Below are 23888 nucleotides of genomic sequence, written 5' to 3' on the forward strand. Positions count from 1 at the left end.
AGAGGGAAAGGGTAGAAAAGTAAATAATAAAACATTTTGCAAATACATTATAAATCTGCATGTTAACTCCTACTTTATGATCTAATACATATGTATTTATGACTCATTATTCATTGAGCTGTGAAATAATAATGAGGACCATTAATGAAATCAAAACATGGCTTCTAGATTCTAAAATGTAGTTCTGTTTTTCAACAAGTAATTATTGACCTCTTATTAGGCACATGAGTGATAATTAAAGCATAAAGTATAGATCAAACATAGTTTCTGCCTTTAAGGAGCTTGACATCCTTAACACCTAACAGTGAAACGGTATGCAAAAATTATTTTACATAATCAATATATTTTATAATACAGGTCAGCTAATACTGGAATTTTATTCCTAGTATCTAAAATAGCTAAAATTCATATGATAATGAGAAGCAAAGATGATTGGGTTTTTAATCTAGTTTTTATTCAATAGCTAGTACACATAGGTCAGACTATCACAGTAAGGTGATATATAAAATGCGTATTTTTTGCACATTACCAGAAATATATTTAACTACACATTTTTTCATTTTCTGTTTATTGTCAATTAATTTCTAGCCACTAATGATACACATGAATGTAGTGTTATCCAGGGTTATAGTACTTATTTCTAGTTGATGATGAAGTGACTGGAAACTTCCAGCTTTTTCTCAATGTTTTATTACATTCCTGGTAATGCTTTTGGTCTTTCATCATTATTAATTCATTTAGTATTCATTGTGATAATACTGATCATAATAAATTTATTTCAAATTCATGTAGATGTCATATTTTATTCACTGCTATAGGATTTTCATTGTAATTTGGAACTAATTAATATACCATTAAAATAAAGTGTTACCCACATTTTTCATTTTAAACATAAAAAGTCTAGCAGTTCATGACATATTGTATGAGTATTCAGCATCCCAGTGGTAACCCAAGTATCTGTAAATTTCATTTTTAAGCAGTTAAAAGAAAAGCAACAGAAAAATGTGTATAGAAGTCGAATTACAGCATATAAGTTAAAACGTAGCAGTAAATTAACTACTGTTTTTTTAAATCTTTCCCTTTAATTAAGATGTATAGTTCTTATTAGTATGATATAATATCTGTGCTTATATTTATATGTGTTAGTGTTTATCACTCCAAAAGAGAGAATTTAATCTTCTTCTTGACTATGTATTACATGTTAGCATTAATACCAGGCGAGAGTAGAAAGCAAAATGGATCATTTGATTGCTTATTTTTTACATTTCTAATGACAATTATATAAATAAAGGGTAGGATCAAACTGTACATTAGTTAAAAGGAAGTATTAGGTGTATCTGTAAATCTTACTCAATTTTTTTCTACCTGTTTTGCAAAAGTAGTCACTTGTTGATTGTTGGTGGGGGAGGAAAAGCAAGTGCTTTCAGTAATTTAAATAGAGTATATTAAAAAGAAGGAAAACAGAAAACATCTATAATCATATTAAATGTTAATGGTTAAACAGGGTTAAGAAACCATGAGAAATAACCATTATCATGAATTCTCCTTCACATCAGCCTTATCGAGTACAATTATTCTTTCTTTTTCCCACTCTGTCATCTTTGAATTGCCTGCTCTACTGGACACTGTGTTGCTGGATCATCTCTGTTGTTGCCATGAATGAGATTTCATATCCTGCACTATCACATCCTCTTACTGGCTAGGATAAGATTTGAGAAAACAAAAGATTCTCTCCGACCCTGCAACTCCTTGAAACATTGACCTTATTTTCATGACTTCTTCACAGTATTTGACACTACTCAGTCATGGTCCTTCTTCCTGATACCCTTCCATTAACTTCTACGACAATGCAAAGTACTTGTCTCATAATTGCGCCTTATTTTTCCCTTCCTTATTTAACATCCTTAAGTTTCCCGAGTTTCTCATTTATATAAACAAAAATTTTCTGTTTGTGTTCAAAGGCTGAATTACTTCCTACCAGCAATTTAATGAGTTCCTCTTCCACTAATTCTTACCAACACTTGGTATATCAGACATTTTTGGTGTTTAGCCCTAGATCTTGATGTCTTTTCCATCTTAGTCTCAGCTTATTTTGTCTTAAGGAGATTGGTGCTCTTTTATGCCACAGAATTTTAATATTATATTTGAAAATGGCTTACATGCATTCTTCCTTTTACCTTTTTTTCCCTTCTCTTTCTTCGTTTTTATTTACTTTCTATCTCCTGTTTTTATCTTTCCTCTCTCTCTTCTCCTTCAGGCACAATGATGATTAAGAACCCAGCCTCTGGAGCTGGGAGTCTGGAGTCTCTCCAGACTACCTAGGATCAGATTTCAGCTCTGATGCATATTAAGACCTTGGACATATCCTTATACCTCTGTCTGCCTTAGTATCTTCTGTCAAATGGGGATACTATTTCAGTGTCGTGAGTAAGTGTAGTGAGGGAAGCTTGTGAATGGCAGTCTTCACAGGGATTGAATATGTCTGTAATAGGTATGCCATTCCCTGAGAGAAAGCAGCTTTGGTAAGACAAAGGTCGACTGTTAGGAGAAACATCAATTAACTCAGGAACCACCGGGAATGCATGTGGGACAAAATGGATTCGATTGCTGACTTTGGGACTTTAAAGTTTAGTGGAGAGACCATCATTAAACAACACAATATATGGTTGTGTTAAATATTATAAAGAGCTATGAAGATGTTTAATAAAAAGGCTTAATGTGGCCTGAGGAGTCAGGGAAGGCTCCGTGGCGGAAAGGACGTCCGGCCATTCTATTTGCCATGTGGAGCACAATCCAAGAGTATAGTTTATATGTGTCTCTGCTATAATGTTGTACATGTGGTGTAAACATAAAACCATAATCAAACTTTCTTTTCTTCTCCAAATTGTCTAGTGTGTCCTCTTCACCTTACTCATTTGTGTGAATTTTCTCCACTACTCTTTTTCACATCTGGGTCACTGACTGTTGCATAATCTTTGTTTTCTTTCTTTTTTTTTTTTTTTTTTTTTTTTTTTTTTTTTTTTGTGAGTCCTATACAGTCTGCTTTTTAGGTGACTCTCCTGCTTCTCTAGAACTATAATCCATCCGCTCCAACTGTTTGCTACCGACAGCTTAATTGCTCGCCCGATTTTCTTTCTGTTAGCCAACATCATAGTATTGTCTAAGAATTTTATTGTTTGAGGATTCTTTCCCCCTTCTATTTTTGTTTATGAAATACACAAATTTAATGAAAACTATATATTTAAGCTAGCATATCATGACCAAAAAAAAAAAAAAAACCCAGAACCAAAAAACCTGTCCAAAGAAACATTATTTTGAGAGAATTAAAAAAAAAAAAAAGTCAGAAATAAACAATTAGCCATTCTTTATTCATTCAGCAAACATAAAGTGCTAATTAGGTGCCAGCCAGCATTCTGGGAAAGAAATTCCTCTGTGGTATACAGTACTCGCCTTCAGCAATATCACTTTATGCAGTAGGGGTGGGCAGGGAGAACTGGAATGACTTGCAAGATTAAGATGGAAATCTGTCTTGACGGAACCTTTTTTTGCTGTAAGTCAGTGAAGTCTAACAACTGAATTTCTTGTCTCTTTCTAAACCCTATGGCCCTGCCCCCTGCTTGAACTTACATGGAGTTTCTGAGAAGTCTATCTAGACTGGGCATTCTGTGATGGATTCATTTTACTTAGAGGCAATTCATTTAACTGATGCATTGAGTGCAATATGCAAGCATTTTAATCTTGCCTGATATGTGTAGTGGCATTCAAATAGCAAATTCAAGTAATTATGTTTTTAAAATAATGAAAACATGCACGTTGCCGTTTTTATTTCCTTATAAAAATCACTGGTAAATTAATAAGTTGCAAAGTAGTGATTATAAAATTTTTTTAAAAAAGTAAACTTGTTGATAGCACATGACCTCTCAGAGAAAGGTTAACTCTAAAAATATAGCTCATTATTTCTGAAATGCTTTATTTAGTATTTTAATTTTATTTAAAATGACATTTGAATTATCATTTTGGAAGAAATTAAAGATTAAGTTTAACAGGTTGATTTGCTTTGGAATTATATTAGTCACTAATGAAATGCTTTAAAAATTTCCTTTTAGTGCTGTAGATGTATTTAGAAAAAAGGAGTATGATGCAGCAGTTAAAATCCAGAGCTGGTTTCGAGGATGTCGAATTCGGGCATATCTCAGGTATGTGATTTTTGTCATAGAAACGTCAGATATATCATAAAAATATACTCCTCAGAAAATCTAATTTATTCATGTAAGTGCTCATTGTAAATAAGCTTTCATTTTACTTGTAATGAAGTTAATAAATTATATGATGCCCTTTTGGTTTTTTCTTACACATCAAAGAACTAAATTGTATTGACCATATCTCTACTTTAAAAAATTCTCCATATCCTAAATATACTAGATTAGATTTTTTCTTCAAATTCCATAGGATGTGACAAATGACTGGACTTGTATTTATAGGAATGAATTCACTGCTAAGAAAGCAAAAACAAAACAAAACAAAAAGGAAGCCATTCCAGTCTTCTCCAACATGTTGATATGTAAAGGCAAATGATGCCGGAATGCTGCCATGCTGCTTTTAAAGAGACAGAAATTGATCCCTGCTTATCTTCAGTGCTGAAACTTTCCTTCAGTCTCTTACAATTCCAAAAAATACTGCCCGGGATAAGGTGGAGGAAGAACATGGCTCGTATGTAATAACCCACTCAGATGGCGAGCTGGGGATTATGATGTATAGTTCCTTCTATTAGCTAGTAGGAGCCAGACTTGAAGATTTAGGTACAAACGTGAGGTTTCTCTTTTGGGCACTATACAAACTAGGAACATGGCGGCAAAGAGACTATTTTCTTTAATTGAGAAGATTAATAAGACATTAGCTTGGAGAGACTGGGTAATATAAGGTGAAAGAGGAAGTGTTTCTCAACCTCGAGAACTATTTCTAAGTACTTACAGTGACTCACATCGATAGTGCCCAACTTATTTCTCAACATGTTCCTTTGACCAGTCTTATAGTCTTACATTCAGAAATATTTCCAAGAATTAGTACTGAAGAATAATTGAAATTTAAAAATGTCTAATCATAAGCCCAAAAGGAATACTGAATATTTATCTCTGCCTTTTTTTCTACCTCAAGAAATGAAGACTTCTACTGGAGAATGATAGTTCTACTTTTTAAAAGTACACCATAAACTTGGCTTTGAATTTTATTTCTTGAATTATAAAAAGGTATAGTCTTAGAAAAAATTGAAGAGTGAATCTGGTTCCAGGAAAGCATACTAATAAGTGTATGTTTTTCACAGGTATTTACACAGAGCAGCAACTGTTATTCAAAAATGTTGGAGAGGTTACTTAGGCAGACAACATTATCAACTAATTGTGAAGGTAAATATTATAAAGTTTTTATATATTAGCATTTGAATCATACAGTATGCTGTTAACTTACTCGCTTCAGTCATTTACACGCAGTTTGAAGTTATTGGTAATGAATAATTATGTAAGAACAAAATTGGTTTTAAATTTTGGAGTGAGACCTCTTCTGAGAAGCCTTTTCTGATTTTCCATGGGAGATTAATGACTCATGGGGCACTTGGGTGGCTCAGTCAGTTGAGTGCCCAACTCTTGATTTCGGCTCAGGTCAGGATATTGCAAGTTTGTGGGATCGAGCCCTACTTTGGGCTCTGGGATTCCTGCTTGGGATTCTGTCTCCCTCTCTGCCTCTCCCCTGCTTGCTCTCTCTCTCTCTCTCAAAATAAATAAACATTAAAAAAAGAGTTAATGGGGGTGCCTGGGTGGCTCAGTCGGTTAAGCATCTGACCTCAGCTTAGGTCATGATCTCACAGTTTGTGAGTTTGAGCCCTGCCTCGGGCTCTTTGCTGACAGCTCAGAGTCTGGAGCCTGATTCCGATTCTATGTCTCCCTGTCTCTCTCTGCCTCTCTCTCTCTCTCAAAATTAAATAAACATTTATTCTCGATTAGTTGCCTCTAAGTGAAATTAAAAGATGTAAATAGGAAAAGATAAGAATAAGGTGAAAATGTTTCTTCAACACATTTATGAGCTAAACCTAGAAGATAGTCACTTCAGTCCCTACACCTGCACGTATTTCATAATACCTTCTCTAAATAACATGATTTTCTCAAGTTAAGTCCCTATACTTCTACTAATACTGTATGTTCCTAGTTAATTAATATATGTCACTTAAGTTCTTAAAATCCACCAAAAGACAAGTTTATTCTTTTAGCTCAACTGATTAAATAAGCCCACTCTCCTGTCTATAACAAACGTAAAAGGCTTCTCATTAATCTCATCAGTTGTTAGCATGGGTTTCCTGTCTGGAATGCTAATCTCTTACATCATTGACATTTCAGACTGCTTAAAAAGTAATTTTTTAAAAATATTTATTTATTTTTGGGAGAATGAAAGCAAGGGAGGGGCAGAGAGAGGGGGGCAGAGGATTTGAATTGGGCTCTGTGCTGACAGGCTGGCAGCAGTGAGCCCGATGTGGGGCTCTAGCCCATGAACTGTGAGATCACGACCTGAGCCAAAGTCGGATACTCAACTGAGCCACTCAAGTGCCCCAAAAAAGTAATTTTTAAATTTTGAAATAATTTCAGATTTACAGAAAAGTTGCAAAAATAGTCCAAAGAGTTCCCATATGTTCTTTGCTTTATCGTTTTCTCTCTTGTCTCTCTCCCTACATGTTTTTTTTTTGTCTTTTTTCTTTATGAATACATGTCATTAGTTATTTTGAATCACTTGAGACAGAGTTGCAGAAGTGATGCCCTTTACCTCTATGTTTTTGAGTGGTGTTTTCTACCATAACCATACTAAAATGATCAGAATCAGGGGACCATTATCTGTATAATGCTGTTAGCTAATCTATACACTGTATTCATATTTCATTGATTGTGCCAGTAATGTCATTTATAGTAAAAACATCTTTTCCAAGATGTTACATTGTGCTTAATTGTTGTGTTTCTTTAGTCACCTTTAATGTGCTTAGCCTGTGGTTGCCTTTGATGACTTTGATGTTTCTGAAGAGTATAAACTATTTTTTTAAGTTACTTCTCAATTTTGGTGTAATTATGTGTCTTTATTTTTAAGATTGAAGTTATTCATTTTTATCAGGAATACATCTCAATACATAATATTAGGAACATGATGTCAGTTTATCCCATGATAGCTGATGCTAACTTTGATAATTTAAAGTGGAGTCACTCACACTGTAAACTTATTATATCTTATGAGGGGATATTTCAAGACTGTGTATGTATATCTTCTTTCTCATCAAGCTTTTTTTTTTTTTAAAGTTTATTTATTTTTGAGACAGAGAGAGACAGAGCATGAACGGGGGAGGGGCAGAGAGAGAGGGAGACACAGAATCGGAAGCAGGCTCCAGGCTCTGAGCCATCAGCCCAGAGCCCGACGCGGGGCCCGAACTCACGGACCACGAGATGGTGACCTGAGGTGAAGTCGGACGCTCAACCGACTGAGCCAGCCAGGCGCCCCTGATCAAGCTTTTTCATACTAGGTTTAGCATTCAATGATGGCTTTGGTCAGAATCAATTTTTATATTTGTTAAATAGCAATTTTCTAACTCTGTCATTCCTTCTACATTTACTTGTTAGCATATTAGTATAAGAAAGAGCTTTTTTGTGGTCCTATTTTTTAAATTATTTACATCAATGTGAACTCATGGATTCCTGTTTTATTCAGTGGGTTATAATAAATTACTATCACTGATTGGTTCAGTGCTCAAATTGTCCCGGATTTGGCCATCAGAAGCTCCGTCAAACCAACTTTTAATAGATTCAGATTGCTTAGAGGGGATGATCAAAAAATTAAAGTATTTTTTCATGGAGTGCTGGGATCTTGATCCCATTATTCTTTAGTGGTTGGGATCTATATCAATGTATAGACAAAGCAATGAAGTAGACCTATATGCATATGGCATTCCATGAACATTACTGACTTAACTTCCATTGTTGTAATTACTCACAAGCCACTAGTCAGAAGGTTATGAATTGTTGAGACCTCTTTTTAATCAAATACACAAGAGTATAAACATTTCAGTGACTATTGTTAAAGTATTCATCTTGGGAATCTATATTTATTGTAATGATGCTGGAGTTGCTAAAAAAAAAAATCTTAAAAAATTCATATAATGAACCATTCTAGAAAATGTGTCTTGTTACTTCAGTGTCTTAACTGAGTTTGGTCAAAAAGATTATTACTCATGGGGCGCCTGGGTGTGTTAGTCGGTTAAGCGTCTGACTTTGGCTCAGGTCATGATTTCACAGTCTGTGAGTTCGAGCCCTGCATTGAGCTCTGTGCTGACAGCTCAGAGCCTGGAGCCTGCTTCAGATTCTGTGTCTCCCTCTCTCCCTGCCCCTCCCCAACTCGTGATCTGTCTCTCTCTCTCTCTCTCTCTCTCTCTCTCTCTCTCTCTCTCTGTCTCTCTCTCTCTGTCTCAAAAAGAAATAAACTTAAAAAGAATAATTAAAAAAAAGAGTATCACTCAGTATGATCATTAAGTTATTCTCTGGTTTAGGATCCAATTGTCTGAGCTCTTGGGGGATGGGGGGAAAGGTGGAGATTTTCCTCATTTAGATTGGTTCTTGATGGTTTTTAAGTTTATTAAGTTGTAAGCTATTTTAGAATAAGTCTGTTTTATTTATTTATCTATTTTTGCCATTATGTACACAGTACCTAACATGAGGATCTCAAATAACATAATCAAATCTCAATAAGTAATTATTGAATGATATTAAAATAGCTGCCATTTACTGATTGGCTAGTATGACTAAAATATTATAGTAAGCATTTTACATATTTATTGTGTATCCAACTAAAGTCTTATACCAGTCCTATGAATATCATCACCATTTTATCAATGAAGAGCTTTAATCTTAGAGGTGGTTATTTCCCCAAGGACATATTGTTACTGATAAGTGGAGGAAAGTTCAAACCCAGTTTGATGTGATTCTCAAACTGTTTATAGTATTGAGTTGGTAGGCAATTGAAGTTAAGTTCATTATTGGAGATTTCCCCCCTTTGGCTTATACAGAAGTCCGTGAGGCTTAAGTAGTGCTAACATACCAGAGATCCCACCTTTGTGGAGCCTTCATTCAGGGGAGGTCCCTTGTCCTAGCCCATGTATTTGATCTCTCAATGTTCATCCTTTAAGAACTCTATAGTTAGTGGGCCACATAAAGGGAATGGGGATTTTTGTTAGAGCCCTATCCCGATATCCCTAGTACTTTGAGTCCTGTCTCTTCCACAGCTGCCACCAAGTTTATTTCTAGAGTTTCAGCCACTTCCCAGAAGCAATTGGGATGCCAAATGTTGTATTTCCTTATTTCAGAAAGCTAATGCCCAGTTCCTTCCCAGGCATATGGAATCTTTGCTCCTTTATTTCTCTTTCTCTGCCCACACCTCCCCTCTTACTATCTCTCTACCATTCTAGCATAATTTCTCAGAGTTCAGGTTTTAGGAAAGCAAAGCTAGGTAGATATAGACAGTCACTCATAAGCCATCTGAAGCAAGAATGCATGAAAGGACCTGCTACTTTCTTGGGTTGGGGAGTGGGGTGTGAATATTGTCTAAGTCTACATTAATTATCTTATCACACACATTAGTACACACTGTCACACACATAGTCTGTAGTATCTATGTTTAAACCATTTCCCACATTTATTCTGCATAATTCTTTTGGCCTAATAGCTATATACAATAATAATAATGCCATATACTACTGATTAAGTTATAAAATAAGTGATAGAGGTTAGTGATTTTGAAACTTTAGTAACAGAACTCCCCCTTCACTAAAATTTTAGCAGAATTTTTAGCTCCATATGGTAAACAGTGCAAGCAGTGCAGCTGTTTTGGAAGTTGAAGAAATTCAACTGCTTGGACCTTTTCCCTGTGGCCTCTATTGTCACCCAAGCCACCCCTGCATGATTCGAAGGCCACTGATTTAATTTGCTAGTCTGGGAAAGGATCACAAAAAGCTAATGATATTAATTGCCTAAGGGAGAAGAAAACTGGGTACTTGAAGAATAAACATAAGGAAGAGATTTTTTTAGTATTATAAACTCTCCTGTAGTCTTTGAATTTTAAGCAATGTGAATGCATTATCTATTAAATAAATTAATTAAAAAGGAAAGCCAATTTAAAAGGAATTCTCCCTACCAAACACATGAACAGATAATAAGGGCTTCCATAGGGAGTTGATGTAATCTCCGAAGATCAAAGAAATGAGACTTGAACTGACCCTCAGGGGATTAGTGGATTGTAGACCAGGAAGGACATTTCAGTTAGGATCAGCATAAAGGAGGTTGTGAAATTGGGAATGAGCACATTGTAATGGGAGACAGGAGGGGTGGAGCTCAGAGAGTTTGGGGAGTTGAAGAAGGTTGGTCAGGAGTTGAATGTGACTTGTATAATTTGCTACATTTGAAAAGGAATTTCTCATTTAAAAATTCTTTATATCCAATATTTCATATTTTCCAGCAATAATCTGTCAAGTAGAAAGTACACATGTTATCTTCATTTTATTGATCACAAAATGGAGACTCAGGAAGATTAAATGATTCACCTAAAGTTCTCAGTTCCTGATATGTATAGATCCACATGCTAACCCCTTAAGGATTTTCTCTGCATGTCCCTCAGATACCCCAAACCTGCCCCTCCTTATGTATTCCTTTATTCAGATAAACGGTACAACCATTCAACCCAAACTCCAGTAATCCCAGACTCCTCACTACCTCCCTCTCCCTACCCTTTATCTCCTATCAGCCATCAAACACCCTCCATTTCCCCTCATAAAAGTCTCTTGATTTCAACCTAAATGTCATCATTTTACTCCCATGTGGACGTTCCTTCTTGCCATAGCCTATAGCATGGAGTTCTCACTCTTTCATTTGACATGTCAGGTGTTTCATAGTGTCCCAGTTTCTTCTTCTCTAATCTCACCTGTATAAAATATATGCACCTGTGTAAAATATACCGGGACACATTAAATCATTGCCAAATGATTGCCAAATCAATTGCCATTAAATCATTGCCAAATCACATGGCCAAAACATGCAGTGTCCTACAGATTTTTTTGTAAATGCCTTTTACCCTGCCGGAATGGCCTTTTGCACTTTGACTTCCCTCCCATTGCTACAAATCCCTACTTCCTGTTCTAGACTTTACTTAAAGATTAACCTCCCTGCTCTCCTGAAGCTGCGTGTACAATGGTGGGAGACAGGAGATATCAGGTGTGCCTTCCTAGCTTTGTTCATGTAGGCATTTGTCCCACTGTGATACATTTGTTTATTTACATCTCTTATTTGACTGAGAACTGAATAGTGGTGACTTTTCAGTTTACTGCATCTTAAATTTATCACAGTCAATGTCACATAGAAAGCCTATAGAAATGTTTGCTAACTAAATGATTCACAGGGATTTATGTTGGATGAGTCTTGCTTATGGTCAACGTAACTGCTGATTAGTATCAATATGTGCCAAAACTATCCACTACCCTCTTCTTCATAAAAGAATGATTCTTTCCCATCTCATTGATTTTGGACTAGGCCAGGTGCTTTGAGCAGATGGGACATGCCACACTCAAGGTGACATTTTAAGAGGCTTTCTCCCTCTTTCCTTCTGACATAAGATAGGCCCATGTCCATCTTGGGCTGCTCCTTCATCCTTGGGGTTAAGATGAAGAAATGTAGAGCCTACGTAGCTACAGGGAACCCTAGTCGACAGTTAATGTAAGTGAGAAATGTTTTGTTTGTAAGCTACCGAGATAGCTGCATTTTTATCTCAGCAAAGCTGATTAATGGTTATAATGATAACAAAAGCATGCATGTTTATAAGAAACATTCTGAATGGGGCACTCAGTGAAGCTTACAAAAAGATGTTTTGAGCTTTTTGAGTTTGTGATGATGTTAGGACACCTCCATGTGGTGATATCTTGTAAGGCGATTTTGCCGTCTCTGCAGAGTGTCTGGCATATAATAATTAACACTCAACAAATGCTTATTAAAGTGAACTATTGCATGGGAGTTTAGATTAAGAGTCAGAGCTGGAGATAAAGATTTTAGAGCCATCATTGCAAGATGACAGGACTCTCCACCTGAAGGAGAAAAATACCTTAAGAGTAGAGCAGAGGGCCAAGAATTGAGGCTTGTGGAATGCATTAGGTAGGATTTAGGCAGAGGAAAGGGGTATAGACAGATAATAACTAGAAAAGCAGAGACACAAGGTCACAGAAAGCAGAGGAGAGAACGGATGAAAATTTGGCATTGTCAACAGTCTCAGATGTGGCAGAAGTCAAACAGAAAGTGAACTGAGAAAAGAGAGAGGTCCTAGGATCTCCTTAGATAGGTTCAGTAGTTCTAGACAGCTTCCCTCAAAATTCTGTTAACTAAAAGATTTCTATCCAGCTTTTAAATAATTTTCATAGTGACACCAGCTAGCTTATCTAGTCCTAAAGTATCATGGGTTCTCTACCACAGTGCCCTCATTAACTCAGGATAATAGATCATTTCCAATTATCTTTTGTGATTTGGCTCTTGCTTCCTTGATGAGTATTGTTTTTGTTTCTTTTTTTCTCAACCTCCATTTCTGGCCTTCCTGCTGACTTCCAGGCTTCTGTGTCTGGCAACATAAACCAAATTTGTCCATCCTAGGGGTCCCGGATTGTTGATTTACAACCTTAAACATCTTTTCCTGTTAGTGAGGATATGCTCTGATTCTTCTTTTTTAATAACAACAATTTGATGGTTATCTAGTGTAGTGTGTGTGCTCTGTGCATAATGCATTTCATACCTGCTGAGCAGCCTGCTCTTCCTGTTGGAAACTCAGAGAGTCCTACTGTTACGGGACCTTTCTTGTGTTCAGCTGTATTGTGTTCTGTGTAGTTGGTCCTTAACCACTCTGCTTTATTTCATAAATGGTGAGGTGAAAACAGTCGTTCTTTGGTGATAAGTACCTGAGAAATGTTGAAATATTTTTTCATCCATGTTATTTTAAGCACTAGCATTTTGAGTGTTACCCGAGTGAATTCATCACTATAACCTCTACAGGATAGTTGTATACATCTTGATATCCTTTTAAATTTTCTTTTCTTTCTTTTTTTTTTACATTTTATCATTACATAGTTTACTTTATGTTTAATATCAAATGCACTATTTTTTATCACCACTCAGAGAGCAGTAAGTAGAAACACTACCCTAATGTACATGATTAATTCTATATGCATTATAAATAAATAAATAACTATAGTCCTAAACAGCTCAATTGAGATCATTCAGTGAATAACATGTATGGCAACCACATTAACAGAATTTAATTAAAACTTTGTGCCGAAGTGTGAATAGCCTATGGTAGGACCATTTAATTTACTAAAACACTATTAAAAAATAGATTATTCCTCAAATTATAAAAATCATTTTCTATATTGCTGAAAATCACAGCTCACAATATTTATATAATGCTTACCATTTTACTGCTCCTTACAAAGTTTTCGTATTAGGTTAGTAGTTGAAGGAGTAACAATGGAAAGAAATTTTATTAACTTTAAGTGGGACAAAAGATGCCATCTACTATAAAATTCCATTATATGTTGTCATGATAAATACCAGCAGGGTTTTTTTTTTAATGGATAGTAAAAATATATAAAATATTGGTCACTGTTTTAAAAACTAATGAGACTGACACAGTTACTTCTACAGACATTTTTATTTCTCTTAATTAGATGAATAAATGTTTCTTCGATAGTTACTAACTCTTTTTATGAATTTCTGTAGAGGACTTCCAAATAAGTGGTAAGTTAATAAGGCAACATTTATCACCCATTAGTGTCAGAGCAAAAAACTGAAACATATTTTTTCCCTTCAAGGTCTTGCATTTTAGATAAATACCAAAGGCTAGATAACTTAAGTTTCTGACCTACTAATATTAACTTAAAACTTTCTTAATATGTTTTCATAATTATGAAATTAATTTAGATTTGGTTTCCCTGCTTTTAAAGATTATATTAATAATAACTGTGAGAAATAGTATAATTGGCTTTTAATGTGTGTGTGTGTGTGTGTGTGTGTGTGTAAAAAGAAAGGGTATTTTAAAAATCAGCTGTTGATAATGAACAGATTGGTATCAGTTGCCAACAAACAAGGCAAAGCATATGCACAAAATACTCATGATTATTTGGTAATAAATCATTTTAATGATTATACTCAAAATTATGAAATGAGGATGGCACTGATGTGGAAAATAACAAAGGCTCAGGCTCATCAGATCTGTTATCCATATGTGCATAGCTTCTAAAAGTTCCATTGTCATCACTTTAAGGCAAATTTTTCCTTTGTACTGCCCAGTCAAACAAATAAAGCCAGTTGATCTGGTCAAGTTTATATAGATGTATTACTCAAAATTATTACAAACATGTATTGTTTTAAGTATTCTGCTGTTGATGAGAAAAGGGGGAAAAAAGAGAGAGAGAGAGACAAACCAAGAAACACACTTAAGTATAGAGAACAAACTGATAGTTACCAGAAGGGAGGTGGGTAGGGGGATGATTGAAATAGGCGAAGGGGATTAAGGAGTGCACTTGTCTTGGTGAGCACTGAGTTATGTATAGAATTGTTGAATCAGTATACTGTACAACCGAAACTAATATAAGTATGTGTCATCTATACTGGAATTGAAATAAAAAACTTAAGAAAAAAAATTTTTTTAAGTGTTCTGCTTTTGAAAATGATTAACCATTTCTTCCTTGAAACTCATCTTTTTTTTTTTTTTTGGTTTTCAACCTAAATACTCAACAATAAAGGAAATATGAAATAATTTATGGTATATTCCATATAGCAAAATACCACATAGCCATTGTATATAAAAATATGTGAATGAGGAACTTAAAAATGGGGAACAAGAAATATCTGTTCTAGATCTATACAGATCAAGGTGGAAGAACCTTTAAGAGAAATTAAGCCACTGTAGTTGAAGGAAAGGAATTGGCATTAAGAGTTTAAGACTTAAGAGGGGAACACTTCTAGTTCACAAGGTCTGGAGCAAGGTTAGAGGAATGCAAGGTACACTGAAGTGTTGGTCATTGGGACTGAAAAAACCAGGCAGTTGTGGGATTTTGTAATTCAGTGTGCTGTCCACATGAATTTGAAAAGTCTTGAGATAATGGCAGGAGTTGTGATGAAGGGTGAGACCATTACTTGGTGTCAGAATCTTTAGAGCAGATGATTGGAGTAAGTCAGGGAGAGGTGAGGAGGAGGAAGGATGGAGGATAAGTAATCTGAGACCTGAGGGATGACAACACTAGAAAGGAATAGAGGGTATAAATGTGGAAAGCTTGAGATTAAGATGTAAGGTTTCTTGTTCTTTTGGTTTTTGTTGTTGTTGCCCATTTAAAAAGAAATTATTTTTGAGAGAGAGAGAGTATGAGCAGGGGAAAGGGGCAGAAGGAGAGAGATACAGAATCCTAAGTATGGAGTCCTACACAGGGCTCAATCCCATGATCCTGACACCATGACCTGAGCTGAAATCAAGAGTCAGATGCTCAACCAACTGAGCCAATCAGGCACCCCTGTTGCTGTCCTTTTTAAAGGAGTCCTTTTTATTGGTTTGTGAAAGTATGCTTTGGAACTAGGAGAACGCCAGCTTCCTCCAATTGATGGCACTTGGAATGGGCGAGAAAAGATAGTTTGTCCTATAAATGCTTGCAAGAAAAACAGGAGAGATAGGATTTGGACAGCTAGCAAAGAATGATAAGACATTTTGGGCAAGGGGACTACTATGGGCATGGAGCTGAAGAAATAAAAATAGTAATTGGATCAGAATGAGCTTTAAAGGAATGGAGTGGTGAGAGATAATTGGGGGAAAAAATTGGGACCTGATTGTGGTGAGGTTTGAATATCACTTGGCCTCTAACAGAGTGGTTCTCATTTGTCCCCAATCACCCTCCCATTGTAATTCACCTGATAGAAAAAAGAAATAAAGAGAGAAACTCAAAATATGAAACATGCTCCATCAGTAATTATGATCCAATCCCACTGAATAGCAGCCCTGTCCAAAAGATTCACATGGATATTAACCAACCGCTCAGAAAATTGTGTTTTTAAAAAGGATACATCCTCCAAATTTTTTTTTTCTTTCAGAAGCCTTCTAAAAATTGAGCTGGATCACATGGCAAAGGCCATACAGCTACCAAATAGTTGATTTAATGTTGAAATGCTGTTTTTATCCCAGAAATTCTTCTTGCTCTGTTATAAATGCAACGTATCAATTCTGTTTAGCCTTCTTTCTCTCTTTCTTTCCCCCTCCCACTTTCCCTTCCTTTGTTTCTTCAACAAACATTTGGGGAAACATCTAAAATTGAACATCATATTTTCATTACAAGGAACTAACACCATTTATGCCTTATTTTCAGCCCAGTCTTAGTAGACTTGTACCTTAATGATAAAATGGGAAATTAATAAATAGTAAGAAAAATTTTAAGACCTTTGTCTGCTGAGAAATTACAGTAGCTTGTCATTCTTGGATATGTTATTAATATTTAGTGGCTAGGATACTCTTTGCTTATCCAACTTCATGGAATGGAAAAAAAAACAAATTTCTAGAACAATTCTAAAAAAATAATATTAGGAACAAGATCTTTGGTATGTTTATATTTTAACTACTTCATGTAATCCAAAGAACAAACACTAGTATAACAAACAGTCATCATTGCTCAGAATGGAAATAAAAAGACTTAGATGAAATAAATTTTACAAAGTTTTAAAGTGTCTGTGTCTCATAGATAGCTCATGGAAATGAGCAATTCACCTCCACCAATGTTTTTGTTAGTGTTTTTTATTTTATTTTTTTAACCTTTTTTTTAATGTTTATTTTTGAGAGAGAGCACAAACGGGGGAGGGGCAGAGAGAGAGAGGGAGACAGAATCAGAAGCAGGCTTCAGACTCCTAGCGGCCAGCACAGAGCCCGACGCGGGGCTCAAACCCGCCAACCGCGAGATCATGACCTGAGCTGAAGTCGGGTACCCAACCGACTGAGCCATCCAGGCGCCCCTTGTTCATGTTTTTTAAAATTGTGATAGAATGCACATAGCATGACATTTACTATTTTTACCATTTTTAACTGTACTATTATTTTTTAGTGGTATTAGGTATATTTACATGTTTTATGCAACTATCATCACCACCCATCTCCAAAATTGTTCCTTCATCTCAACTGGAAACTCTGTACCCATTTAGCAATAGCTCCCTGCTCCCTTTAACCGCTGATAACTGCTATTCTCCTTTCTGTCTCTGTGGGTTTGACTATTCTTGGTACCTCTTATAATCGAGATCATGCTCTACTTTTCGCACGTATATTATTTTTACTTTCCAAAGCAAATACATTTAATATCGGTTAGTGGTTCAAATGAGAATGGTACATGGGAATCAAAGTGCTATTCCACCTTTTAACTATAAAATTCAGAATGCTTACACTATAAAGCTAGCTCTGTTTTTTTCTCTTTGTTCAGAATAAAATTTAACTTCTTACTTTTGGAATTTTACTTATTGTTAAATTGCATACTTTTTGCTACAAAATGTGTAGTAGCACCAGTGAAAATCCCTTCTCTAATTATCATCAACTGTGTCCTAAGCACCTTAAATATTTTATCTCATTTTAATCTTCACCGAACTCTGTGGAGTATGTACTGTTCCATTTTGTGAGCCTGGGAGCCACGACCGGCAGATTTTAAGGAACTTGTTCAGAGCCACACAGCTGGTAAAAGCAACATCCAGAACTGAACTCGGTTCTGTAGCTAGAGAGCTCACACACGCTCTGTGCCGCTAACTGAACAGCCGTATAATAAAGCTAAGAAACATTACCTTCTGAACCCACACTTTCTCAAAAATGTAAATTTTAATGTTTCTTCTGTAATAAAACATTTAGTGGTTTCATCTGCCTCGATGTGACTTGAGGAAATATGGTATTAAAGTAAATCTTTTAAATTCACCTCAAACACCAAGAATTATGCCTTGCTTGCTATGATGAAGAAAGAGAATTTAAAGTAAAGCAACATCATTGTGTTCATTTGTAAATAACATATTGCAGCCAACTGGTTCTTAATTGCTCAGACTGTTGATAAATAATCCAGGCCTGCTGCTCTCACAGACAATTTGCTTTGGATCAGACCAGGCAATTCAAACAATACTAATTACAGTGAAAACCTCTGTATGAATTTTTGTGTGTTGCAGGGACGAAAACCCCTATATAAATGGTTAAGGCACTTGTCTCTGATTTTTACCTAAACATAACACCGATTACCTGAGCTCAAGTTATTTATATCAGTCAATGCATTTTGATTGAATAAGAATGGATCTAGTAATATTTTGTGTTAAAAATATATATTTCATTGCCCTTACTGTTTATTGTACTGTCATGAATTATGTTAATTCTGTATTTTTGACTGAAAGATATAACAGACACAGAAACTTCATTTAAAGCAATGTTTTCATTGAAATAAGCCATATTACTAAATGATTATGGAGTGTAACAGAGATTTGTTTATTAATAGACAAATGTGTCTATACTAGAAAGAAACCAAGACCTCAGGAAGTCTTTACTATATCAGGGGATTTGCTGTAACATGATATCATTGTATTTATGATTTTATGGTGTTAAAATGAATATTAAATGAAACAAAATTCCCAAGGATTACTCAGGAGGCAGCTAAGTACATAACATTTTGTACAGATGGTTGGAAGGCACAATTTTGCTCCATCACTGCATCCATATCCTTGAACGATTTCGACTGAAGACAGCATTTCTTTGAATTTTTCATTAAACCAGACGTCTTGAAATATGAATTCCTTTTATGTTTCTGTGAGTTTTGGCTAAAAGAACCCCAGTGAATAAATCATACAATACTACGTGTCACCAGCACTTGTGAATATTTCTGCTTTGTTATTCTATTCTCAGTAGAGCACCATTGATTATCAAACTCAGCGGAGAGCATTTTATGATCATATATCTCCATTAGCTCCTAGTTTGACTACCATAGATTTTTCTGGTTAAGCCTGCATTATGTATTAGGAAGCCTATCTCTTCAATACAAAGTTTGATTTCATTTTTCTAAGCCTAGAACTCTTATTATGTATTATGTATAAAGATTCTTATCTTTTATATGTAAAAATAGGCTGCACTGTCTTTGTGTAACTGGAATATATGCCATCTTTTTTTTTCTTGATTCACAGTTAGAATTTTGTACTATGAAGATGAATCTCTACAACGCAATGGCTGTCAGGGTAAATATTTCTTCACTTGTTAAACAAATGAAAAGTCAATTGTGCCCTGAGTTCGCTTTTAATAAAACGAGCAAACCAGAATAATGCAAATTTGATTGATATGCTAATGGTTAGAGAGAAAAGAGTACATAGTTAAAAAGTTAGTTATACTAAATAATCTTGGCAGTGTTAAAAATTAGAGTAAAATGTAAAACATGTAATTATCAGTGCTTATGTTTTAGAATGTTAAATATCTCTGAGCCATAACTAGAGAAAGACCGTAAATATTAATGAAGCAATGTATTAGTTTTCCATATGTCGTATAGAATATTGTGATAAATAGTTGAACATGGTTCTGGAATATAAGATGCCGGCCCAATACAAATCAATTAGAAATTATTCATATGATTTAACAGTAATAAAGTCAGTTTCCACCTTCGAAGTTTTATTTCTATCATCTCTGTGTTCATTTTTACGTGTTATTTTCCTAATGGGAAGCTGAACTTAGTGATTATGAGGCTGGCTTGGTTTCTGCCCAGATTTTGGGAGTGAGCCCAACAAAAGTATTATCTCAATTGTCTCAGACAGTATGGTAATAGCTTAATTGTGGCGCTATTATAAATGGAGGAATTACTTTGGTGAATTTCATTAATGTTCTTAAAACTTATGTTGCCTTACTATATTCTCTTTCATTGATCTATGACTTCTTCTGCTAATAATGTCCTTTATTTTGGATGAGGCAAGGTAGTAAAATACCTTCTGACTGTCCTGTGCTGAATTATGGCAGGTGAATTAACATTACTTTGATTATTTATACTGTTTTGGGAAGGGGTCTTTCCTCTACAGGTATGGGTGTGCACAGAGCCTGGCCCAGGGACAGTCTGCACGTTCAGTCTGTTCACCTTTCTGTTCTTTGTGGTCTAGGGGAAAAAGGAAAAGGAAGAAATAGGTCTTTTTGCTTCTTTCCCTGAACCAGAGGTAGAGACTATAGCTGCAGTGGGCTATTTACCTTTGTTAATGTATTACTATAGGAAAAGAATTTGGTTCTCCTCTTTTAATGGGAATGCTTGAATCTGGGAATTTAGGAGATTTTGATTCTCTGCATAGCTCTGCCAAAGACCTAACATCTGAGCCTTCAACACTGTTAGGTTCTTCCTTTGCTGCTTACTCTGTGTCGGACGTGTCTGCAAAGTAAAAACCAACAGATGACCGTTACGGTAAAGCAGTTGATGACCTAAGACTTAGATGCCTCCCTAGATCACCAGGGGAGAGAGAAAGAGAACCAGAAGACAGAGTTAGAAAAATGCATTCTGTTGTTATTTAGCCCCCAGTCTGCTTATTGAATTCTTATCTGGCTTGAATCATGATTCTGTTTACCTAGATTAGAAGTAGCTAGGTAACACTTGGAACACAGAGTTTTTGACTTACTCCAACATCATACTAAAACCTTCATTTCCTAGTAGCATCGCCCAATGTCAACTTGTCTCTGATTAATGTCAATCGACAATGTTGAACTTTACCTGAGTCCTGGGATCATGGAAAACAACAAAGTTTTAAAAACCCCCCACCCTTTGGGTTCTGGAAACAGCTTACTGCAAAAAGAAAAAAACAAAAAATTTACCCTTCACCACATGACTTAGATAAGAGGCACAGATATGCCCTTTGTTTATGACACAGCCAGTGCCCACCTTCCCAAGTTTCCATTCTTTACCTCACAAATGATTAGCAGAACTGCTTGTCCCCATTGATCAATTGGAAAAACATGTTTATTAACCAAACTGTGATTAAGGTTCTCTCCTTCCCCCTGAACTTTAGCCAGCATAGAATACCTCCTCCTGAGAATAGGCTGGCTTCCCAGTAAAACATTCTCTGATCTACTGTACAATTATGCCACCCTTTCATCCCACTTCTGCATATCAGGTTCTTTCTAGCCTCGTTTATATCTTCCTGTAAAAGAAAAACTATTTTTGCCTAATTCTTGACATACTTGCAGATCTTATGGTCAAAGTGCTCTCCCTCTGGCAGTAGTCCAATCCATCTATTGTGGTGATCACAATACTCCCTCTTCCTTGCAATAATTCTTTCAAGTAAAGTCTCTCTTGCTATGTCTGGATTTATTTTTTATTTGATACATTTCAGGAGAGAAGAGTAGAGGTGTGATGCAGTGGCCATTAAAGTGAGGCAGAGGAAAACTTGAGCTGATCCACTAAAGATGCATAGGAGTGTTTGTGAGCCATGCGGAGGATGTAAACACTACTGTGGGAATTTATAATAAAGACACTTCTCTTAGAAGATGTTCAAAGACTGCCTTCAGAGGTTTGGATGAGTTGACTTAGTAATAGACTAGGTACTTACTTCATGTTCCTAAGATGAGGAGTCAGGAGAGGGGCTTACTTGCATGGAGGCCAAAATGATTGCCTAACAAAGATGAAATTTTAGCACTGGTTGATCACAGTGACCAGAACTGAATTTATTTGTAAGAAGTGAATTTTTGCAAGATGGGGCTCAGAAGACTTTACTTTCTGCAAGAGTGAATGGCTGAAGAGATCAGTGTGTGGTCCACATCCCTTCATGTTGTGCACATCAGAAGGCTGGATACCTCTAGCTGAAGTTTTCCTTCTAATACTCACACCTCTACCTTTTCAGTTCATCGGCTACCAAGTAACCTTGTTCAAAATAACTATCCCTTAAAATATGGATGGCTGTTCATGTCTAGGAGGAAGAATTTCTAAGAGTGATAGATAACTACCAAAATGTATACGGGAATAATATTCAGACAGATATATGTGCACTCAAATCATGAATAGGATTTTCACATACAATAGAAAATAAAACTTTTGTCTTAATTTGCCATATACTGAGCCAATTACAAATTATATGTTTGACTGTTGACTCCTAGCATGACAAATAAATTATCATCAATTGCCAAAGAGGCTAGTGGAGCATTCCTGAAAAGAGAGGGATTGTAAAAATATGTTTTTAGCCTACCCATTCTTATATGGAGGTCACTTTTTTTATAATGAAGAATAAATTATATGTATGTGATTTTTTAAATATAATAGGTATTCACATCCTGATTTGCTGCGTTTATTTTTTTAAAGGGTCACCTTCTCTCTAAAGACTTTACGATCCCCCTACCCATGTAGAATTGATCACTCTCTCTTTTTATGTCCTCTTTTACCATCGACATACTTCTGTTATAGAACCTGTAACATTTTATTATCCTTACTAATTTACATGCCTGTATCCACCCCCCACACACTGTAAGTCCCTTGGGGCCCAGATCCTATCTTCTTAGTCTTTGTATCTACAGTACCTGGCTTATAGTAGGTGGTTAAATAAATGTCCCTGAATAAATCATGAATGTTGGCCCATTCTTTTCTAAACAAGGAGTTAAAAAGTCATTTGTTTTAAATAGTTTTTGTTTAAGCCCCTCAGTGTCTTTGTTGGAAATTATTTAAGCCTTTGCTGGGGGATCTAAGCCTTTGCTGGGGGATCAGACCTTTTTGAGAATCTGATGGGGTTATGTGGTAGAGATAAATTGGATGTGGTAAGGTGATATTTGGTTAGTGCAATTCTCACATGAATGGAATATCTCATGAACTTTAGGACCTTTCTAAGGTATCATAACATGTACAGGTTTGAAGGAGGTTTGCTATGATATAAGCTACTGTCAAAACCCACACTGTCATAACCCACTGATATAAGCCTTTTCAAAATCCGTTACGATATGCTGCTAGGCCAGTGACAGACAATTAATACAGCAATAAATTGCTCAATAAATTTTTATATTAGCTCTTGGGGCCTTATTCCTCCCATTTCTCTATGGGACATTTTATTGCCTTTTGGTCTTTAATTCGACTTTACTCCAGATTAGGGTTCTGCTTTTCCTCCAGCATTTTGGCTGTTCCATTGTAGATCTCCTCTAAATTTGGCCCCCACTTTTTTTTTTAGTTCTCTCTTTTTGAACAGCTTTTAGTATCATACACAAACGTCATGAACTGATTCAGTTGCTAAACTCATTTCTCCCCGTGTCCCATTTAAATATACAATTGTGTATCTTTTTACAGCCTGGCGTAGAACTGACCCTCCATTTCTGATGCCAGTAAGCTTCTAATTGGGTGTCACCTCAGGTTCACCCAACACTGGGCTTAGCGACTCAGCTGAATATAGTTGGCCTCAACCTTGTCTTTGAGGCTCCTATTGCCCCAATAGAATGACTCCAGATTCTCGCGCTTACTACCTGAGTGTGTGTGTGGACACAAATAGCTGGCAGGTGTCTGAGTATACCTTAGTCAAACTGATTGCCGGTGGGAGCTATATGTCTCTGAGGCCAGGCAAGAAAAGGATTACAATACCACGTTTTCTCTTGGTAAGTCAGAACCATTAGTAAATAATAACAATGAGTTAGCAGTTACATAGCCATTACTGCCTTCCAGGCACCAGTCTAAGTATTTTAAATATTTTAACTATTGTCTGTAATACTCCCAACCAACTCTTACAGGTGGGTATCATGATTCCAATATGAAAGCTGAGGAAATAGCATCACAGAAAGTTATCTTGCCCAAGGTCCCACAGCTCATAAGTGAT

At 35.8% G+C, this 23888-nt stretch overlaps 1 protein-coding gene across 3 annotated transcripts in view; it reads left to right on the forward strand.

The window, feature by feature from the left end:
- Positions 1–23888, forward strand: part of SPATA17 (spermatogenesis associated 17) — a 204961-nt gene that overhangs the window by 7340 nt on the left and 173733 nt on the right. For all 3 annotated transcript variants that reach the window (XM_047840794.1, XM_047840793.1, XM_047840795.1), the window contains exons 2-4: positions 4107–4196; positions 5321–5402; positions 19269–19319. In XM_047840794.1, the coding sequence (XP_047696750.1) occupies positions 4107–4196; positions 5321–5402; positions 19269–19319 (223 nt within the window). The remainder of the gene's footprint in view (positions 1–4106; positions 4197–5320; positions 5403–19268; positions 19320–23888) is intronic.

The sequence above is a fragment of the Prionailurus viverrinus genome, chromosome F1, assembly GCF_022837055.1.
Source record: "Prionailurus viverrinus isolate Anna chromosome F1, UM_Priviv_1.0, whole genome shotgun sequence".
NCBI classification, from domain to species: domain Eukaryota; kingdom Metazoa; phylum Chordata; class Mammalia; order Carnivora; family Felidae; genus Prionailurus; species Prionailurus viverrinus.